This window comes from Myxine glutinosa, chromosome 6 (genome assembly GCF_964187855.1).
Source record: "Myxine glutinosa chromosome 6, kmMyxGlut1.1, whole genome shotgun sequence".
Classification (NCBI taxonomy): domain Eukaryota; kingdom Metazoa; phylum Chordata; class Myxini; order Myxiniformes; family Myxinidae; genus Myxine; species Myxine glutinosa.
The window spans coordinates 176,924,029-176,932,143 of record NC_136266.1 but is presented as its reverse complement, the minus strand read 5'-3'; the positions used below and the strand labels follow the sequence as shown (position 1 = coordinate 176,932,143).

General features: G+C 42.2%; 1 protein-coding gene across 1 annotated transcript; it reads right to left on the bottom strand.

Annotated features, from left to right (window-relative positions):
• Window positions 1-2,329: 2,329 nt before the first annotated feature.
• Window positions 2,330-7,537, bottom strand: LOC144892758 (THAP domain-containing protein 2-like). The gene is made up of 4 exons (XM_078781104.1): window positions 7,387-7,537; window positions 6,609-6,804; window positions 4,956-5,750; window positions 2,330-2,338 (listed from the first exon to the last, which is right to left on the bottom strand). Exons 1-4 carry the CDS (start codon window positions 7,452-7,454, stop codon window positions 2,330-2,332), a joined length of 1,068 nt encoding a protein of 355 aa, XP_078637230.1. The 5' UTR covers window positions 7,455-7,537.
• Window positions 7,538-8,115: the final 578 nt, after the last annotated feature.

Below are 8,115 nucleotides of genomic sequence, written 5' to 3'. Positions count from 1 at the left end.
AGCACGGCTGGTGATTACACAGCCGTTCTCACTCGCGTGACTTAATGCACTGTACATGGATCGGCCTCCAACTCAACCGAGCGTCACTTATAATAGCGCGTATTCCGGTTCATGCGCATCTCTCTTCACCCGCGTATCTCTCACAGTAGTAGTGTATATATGTTGCTTCTGGGACACTATCATTTTCCCATTGACTTACATGTTAATTTTCCTCTTAACCTCATTGCCCATTAACACCTCTATTTCTCCCACCCTCATCTTTATGAACCTTTTGTCTATAGTACCTATCCTTAATGTTGTTCATTAGACCACTCAAACACTACAAATATTTGTTTTCTCTTATAGACCTATAAATCCTTCTTCTACATATCATCTGGCAGATTATCTTTGACCCACTCAAACATCGACCCATTCACTTCCATGTTAATTTTCTTCTCACCTCTTTACGAACCTTTTAGCCTTTTGACACTCAAACAATGATTCCCCCTTGGTCTTATGGTACTCTTACTATCAATGATCCCGAGTAGACCACTCAAACATCGATCCTACAAATATTTGTTTATGCGTGGGAAACAATTTAATTCTCTTGCCACTCCCTTCACCATCTAATATATTAACAAAAAAGATGTTTGAGTTTGGTTCTTTATTAAGATATTTTAACTGAGCTGAGATAAAATGATAAACCTCCCTCAATGTTCTTGTTTGAGCGCCTTCAGTGCCACACACTTTTTGGTAGGCTCTGCCAACCTTTTGTTAAGCTCCGTCCACTTTTTGGTAAGCCCCGCGCCACTTTTTGTTAAGCCACGCCCACTTTTTACTAAGCCCCGCCCACTTTTTGTTAAGCCCCGCCCATTTTTGCTAAGCCCGCCCAGTTTTGCTAAGCTCCGCCCTCTCCTGCTAAGCCCCGCCCACTTTTGCTAAGCCCCACCCACTTTATAAACTCTTTAGCATTGTATCATTTCCAGGTAATACATTACATCATTTTCAGGGAATTCCCATCACATCATTTCCAGTTAAGACACGCCCAGGGAATTTCCACAGGAAATGACACACCCAGTCCTTATAAAAGGCACCGACCACCACGGAGGTATATAATAAACCTGGAGAGCCAATTGGCCACCTCGCAGCATTAGCCGCCGTGAAGCCACCGGAAATAGTCTGGCGGCCATATTGGGAAGCCGATAGTTTTGTAACAAAGCCTGTCAAAGCAAAGGCGTGGCGCACTGATGATGCAGCTGGAGCGAATTTTAGGACCGCGGACTATTTAATTAATATAGAATACTAATATTTGAACTGATATTCGGGCTCAGAATCCCGTTCTTTAAGGAAATGGTGTTCATTAAGTTTGAAGTTGATTCTAGACGCATTTTTCCTGGGGAATCCAATGGTTTAGAGCTTGTTTGAAAAAAAAGTGCCCAAAATTACCGCTCGGTGTTCTTTATCGTTCTTCTCATGACCCAATCACCCACTAGTAGGAATAAGAATCCTGACATGTTACACCCCTGTTTAACTCCTGTCTTCACCTTGAACCATTCTGTTGTTTCACCTTGGTCGACGACCGCACATTGAAAGTCTTGGTAAAGGGCTTTTACAAGGTTCACTAATTTTCCAGGTATGCTGTATTTCTTCATTATGACCCAGACTTTCTCTGGGCAAGGAGTCGAAAGCTTTCTAGAAATCTATAAAATTGAGGTACATCGTCGTTTGCCATTCTTTGGCTTGTTCAATAATATTCCTCAATATAAAGATCTGATGTGTTCTCATGTTATATGATGTTACTTAATTCAGTCATTATATTGTAACTAAGATGTGTATGTTTCTATTACCGAGATGTTAGAAACCACGCAGATATAATGATAACCAGAGTTTATTCTACACTGACATGGGTCAGCAACACATCAACAGTGAGTCAGTCACATAAATGACATGAAACGCTGTCATGTAGTTAACCCACACAATTCTTGGGTTTCGGAAGTTTTTGCTATTCATAACATACAAGACTTACATGTTGCAATGGAACGTTCAGCAGGACATGGTAATTGTTACATGAATAATGGAGCGGAGATATAGACATCTCATGCAACACATCTTTTACAGTTTAAATATTTACATGAAGTGTTGGTGAACTCACCATATCAGACAATGGGCAACTATCCATTAACCATGGAAAATTAAAGATTTGTGTTCACAGATATACCATCAGATCAGATCTGCTTGCCACTGTTCTATGAACTATCTGTGAACACAAATCTTTAATTTTCCATGGTTAATGGTTGACCAAAGTTCACGAGTTTTTGAAAACAATGCAGGACAGTTAATACATGTTTGATCAGTTGTTCTACACAGGCAATTTTGCAGTGAACATAACACCCACAACTTATTCCACATACCTCAAAGCAATTCATCCCATATCAAACAATGATATAAACATGTACATAATGAAAAAGTAATGCCAATTGTACTTAAACTAGGGCATGCCCGTACTATATATAAGCTAGGACGTGCCCGTACGTGGGTGCCCGTTCCTTGCCAAAAAAAAAAAAAAAAAAAATTTGTGTAGGGGTGTGTGTGTGTAAACATCCTAGGGCGTGCCCGTACGTGGGTGCAAAAAAACATGCGTGCAAACAACAACAACAAAAAAAAACTTTGAAACCACGTGGCAGTAACGACCACAGAACCCCCCCCCCCTCTATTTACATGAATGGTTTGGTCCATTCGCAACGACCACAGAACCCCCCCCTCTATTTACATGCAATGGTTTGGTCCATTCGCAACGCCAAAGCGAACGGCGAACGGCTAAATCGCCATAGCTCGGTAAGTACTTGTCCGATTAATTTCAAACCTTGAAAAGGCACATCCTCGGGTCCCCAGCAATATACCTGGCAAGTTTAAAGTATATCGGACCCGTGGTTGTCGAGAAACAGCGGTCACAGACAAACGTACAGACGTACAAACGTACAGACGTACAAACAGAGATTACTGGAATTATAGATAGATACATTGAAAATGCACTTGCATGAACATCATAAATTGCAACCAAAAGTAGGCCTACTGGACCAGGTACTTCATTGCTTTTCAAACAAACGTATCGGTACTCAAGTCACCAAACAAAGTAGAAATACATATTTCTCGAGCTTCCAGCCCGACTTACTCTTCCAGTATTAAAACATAAATCAATAGATATACAGGACTACATCTTCCACAACTAAACACCGATATATATTTATGCACAATTCTGCACAATTCACGCGACTACCATGTAGAGATGAGGTCGCTCTTATATTTCAGCTTGCTCTGGTGTTGCCTCACTGGTGAGCAAACAGGACCAGTTCGCAATATTTTTTCCTGATGCGCTCTTCCTTCATGTCATCATCGAGTGTTCTCACAACATGATGGAAACGTATCTTGCTGTATGATTGTGATACAGAATGTATTAAAGCAAACATATGGTTGCTGTCTGCCTCACAGTCAAACATGTGCCGATCCAAGGAAGCAAATGTAGACCGACCGACCTCAGAAAGGACAGAAGTGGAAATTGCCGCTCTTATCCCACTTTCACGAGGCATTTTGCCATTGCTTACAGCCAGGAGCCTCTTGACACAGCGTTCAGTCGCCTCACAGACACGAACAACACTGTGCGAGGGAACTATGAGGCCACCCCTGTTCTTGGTAACAATCAGGCTGTACATTGGTGTGGTTTGCCATTCTTCATTGTTACTGGTCAATGCAGAAAGACATTGGCTACACTTCAGAGTCTTCCTCACCATCCTCACCACATAGCCGGCAATATAGCCAACACATGACTCTGTAAAGGTGGAAAGTTGCTCAAAATTTGGAATATCCGCATAGTCGTGGTCCTCTTTTGCCGGCGATCTCAGCTCCAGGTCATATCGTCTGGCCACCAACATGTCGTGACTCTCGTCAGGCACAGCCTGCTTTGCAACGCATTTGAAGGAAGCCGCATTCAGGATTCTGGTTGAGTCCTGTGCAGAACAGTTCCCACTTGCAGACTTGATGTCATGTCGCATCAAGAGGCGCTTATATGCGGCAACAAACTGCCGGGCCGTTGGGTTATTCCCACTTCCACATGCAATGCGGACCGCTCCAAAGAAAAGTTCAATGTGGTCTTGGCTCATTTTGTACGTGAGCAGGTATCGCAGGGGAGATGAGGCAGGTTTGACATATGTGAAATACAAAATTGTGACACTCTCTATGCAGATCATGAAACCAATGAAGGGGGTTTTCAAACGCGTATTAGTCATAACTTGACCATTCATGTTTTTGATGTTGGACAAGTAACTGTAGGCAGTATCCAGGAATGGCAGGAAAAGTCCTTCTCGTGATGTCATGAGTGGTGCCTTGTAGTTTCGTGCCAATGGATTGCGAGAATTTAGAATGTCAAACAGTTTGTCCAATGTTTCAATGTATTGGCAGGTAGCCTCACTGCCCTGAAATTCTGATAGTTGCAAAGTGTCCCTGCAAAACCGAATTGCATCTGCCACACTAGTGCTCAATGTCTGAGCGGCTGTGTCCACCTTCATGACATTGCTGTTCCACTCGATGTGTTTCCGGGAGAGCTTATTTCCCAGACGCAAGCCTTCCCTCTTCTGCAGATCGAAGAGTGCCTGGATGTATTTCAACGCGATGACTTTTTTGTTGCCATCCTCCATCATTTTCATGGATCCAAGACAGTTTCTTGCAAGTTTAAGCATGTGAAATGCATCGAGTACAACACAAATTTTCTTTTCGGGATTTGCTGGGTGGGGAAATGTTGGTTTCACATTCTGCGGCGTGATGTCGGCACCTAGCTCACGTAACATTGTCAAATGAGCGGACGGTCCATCGCAAGTTAAGGAAACCACCTCTGCACCGATATCATGCAATTTTAGTAGACATTGTGTCACCAAATTCGCCTGTTCCTTCCCCGACAATCCATTTATCATAAAGTATGCTACAGGCACTTTCCAACTGTCATTCAGTGCAACCAGCATGAAAACCAGTGCGTTGCTGGCCTGGGGAGCACTGTCATCTTGGACTCCGTTTCCGATGTCGACGTTCCCCAATACCTTGTCCCCTAAAAAGTCAATTGCCTTCATGATGGCCATCTCGTCTAACATCAGGCTACACAGTGTTCTCTTGCCAGTCTCCTTCTCTGCTTTAAACCGGCTCTCTAGTGCTTGGAATACAACTGCACTAAAACCAGGTGAACCATCAATTGCACTGTACCATTTCCGGATTGTGGATGGACTTGGCAGTGCCAAGTCGAATGTCTCTCGAACATAGTCGTATCCTCTAGCAGAATAAAATTGAAGAGTGAGTGTGAAAGCTTTGATGACTGGATCGTATTCATCTCTCGAGCGTTTGCCGCTGCCTTTGTTCTTCAGCATTCTGCTCACAATAGCTATTGACACACCAGAGAATGTTGTGTTGAGCATTTCAATACAATTGTCGGTGACCATCCCATTCTCCCTCAGGTCTTCCACGATGGTATTCAGGGACTCCACTTTTCTGGCTAACCTTCTGTTGTGTTGCTGACTCACTTTTAATTTTTTTCGAAAGTTGTCCAGCTTGTGGACTGCTTCATCGAGCTTGTGCTTCAATACCAGTGGACTTGTGACGGAGTAGGAGTGATCTGTGGTCTGAAATGAGGGTCCCGCCTCAGGTTCAGGATCTTGAGTAGTGGCTTGAGGTTCTGGTGTATCTTCTTGGATGACAGACCTGGCCACTGGCGCTTTCCTCAAAACTGTAACCTATTTGGAAAGAAAAGAAAAGGTGAACCATTAATACTCATTAAGTTGTTTTTAGGGCTGAGCCGAATGCTTAGAAGCTTCATTCATTAGATTGGGGTTCTAATTAGAAATAGATGTGACTGCGTTGGACGTATTGTAACATTGTTTCAAAGACTAAACATTTTGTTAAATATTATTACAACAAAGCTTCGGGGGGGAAATGCCAAGAAAGTGTACAAAATGGGATTCGGCTCAGCTCTAATTTTAAAAAAAGGCAACTGAGTTGTTCTCCATAAAACGATGTCTTAGGAGCTGCATATGAAGCAGCAGACATGGCATGTGATGGGTTACTATCATAACATAGGTGGAATACCAACATAATACAGTGGAGCCCGCTTATTATCATACCCCCTGTGCAGGATGAAATTATGGCAATATCCGGGATATTCCAATGGGCAGGATTCAAAATGGCGGCGGCCCTGAGAATGGAAACGATGTTTTCTGTGGGATCAATGTATGCAGAGAATGAATTCAGTGTCTTGTGACTTGTAGGTGTGATAATCAGCCATGCATGACTGCCGCCTAGCCAGATGGCAGAGTTAATGAGCGAGGCCACAGGAAGGTATGATAATAATTGGGAAATAACTATGCTTGGAATCAATTGTGAGCAATTTGACTATGAAATTAAGTGGGATATGACATTATTCTATGACATTACATGGGAAGATTCACTATAGTTTATATAGGAACTGGTTTTGGATTTCACTATTCTAGGACTATAGATGGGATATTCAAATAAGCGGTATGACTTTAAGTGGGCACCACTGTATGGGGAATACCAACCTAACATAGGTGGAATACCAACATAGCATAGTTTACCTTCTTTAAATGTGCTGGGAAGTTGAAACAGCTGGGGACGGACTTCGGCTTCAGTCGGACGGTTTGACCAGTCCTGTCGAAGTCACTCTCATTGAAGTGATCACTGCACAGAACTGTGGTGCCTGGGGTGGGGTAGAAGGACTCCCTTCTCAGGGCAGATGTCCATCGAGAGCACAAGTCCTTATCCTTTGGAAACCTTGAAACAAAATACATTGTGCTCACAAAATGTGGTTGCGGGTCAAAACCTCAGAGGGCAGTCAAATCATCCGAGTCAAAACGACTCCATATCAAAATAATATTTTGAGTTTCATATGTATAGTTAAATACAACTTCATCTGCTAATGTTTGCCATGTGTCGGACTTTCGTACCTTCCACAAGTAACCCCCATTTGCTCTTTCTGCTCACGAGTGACACAGGAGGGCATGGAAACCCTGACAGTAGTAGACTGGACAATGAAGTTAAGCTCATCACAAATTAAATCACTTGACAATGATCACGAGCTGACGAGTCAATCTCGATACTTCAATCTGAATCAATGAATGAGTCAATCAGACATCAGTCTGACATACTCACATAGCCCTAGTGAATACACAATACAGTTATATTTGAGATCTGTGTCGTATTGCACACCCTGCGCGTGGTCTAACATCATCAAATTCAAACACAGTGTTCAAACTTCATTGAAACTTCATTGAAACTTAATTACCTAGCCCCACCACCGTGACCATGCCAAAAACTGAAAAAGCAGAACACCCGCGATCGCGGTTTGTCACTTACTTGTGAAATGTGCATGTGGAGGCCTTCCCTGAGGTATTTGTGCAGTCAAATGCAACACACTGTGGCATTTTGAAACAGCGCGTTCACAAATAAGACTCCTTACAGTCGGTAAGCATCCAAAATGAATCAGAAATTGTGAGATCAGCTGATTGTGAGATCAAACACGGCCGCAGACACAATCGGCTTCCCAATATGGCCGCCAAGCAACTTCCGCTAGCTTCAGCCGACAGCCGTCATTGGCTCTCCAGGTTTATTATATACCTCCGTGCCGACCACACAGGCTTTTTCAAACATGCTTTCTGCTTCACTTGAGAATGGACTACTATGCCGAAATGGAATGGGATAACTTTGCTATTCCTTGGAGTCCTACTACCTGTGTAGAACTCAACCTTCAGATTGATGAACTGGACTCGAACCTCTTATCAATGGAGGTAAGTTTGTTTATTTATTTATTTATTTATTTATTTAATTATTTATTTATTTAATTTTTTTTTTTTTTTTTTTTTTTTTTTAGATGAGACTCGTGTAAGAGTTAACAAAGTTTATTTTAATATTCATAGAGCTTGATTTATACAAATAAAAATATTGTATTAAATTAATACATTGTTATTTTCTTTCACAGGAAATTGTATCTGAGATACGATATGAAAATTCTGCTTTTAACACAACTTGGCATGAAGTTATTTTTTTGTTTGAAGACATTTTGAACAACCAAGACCCCCAGAACGA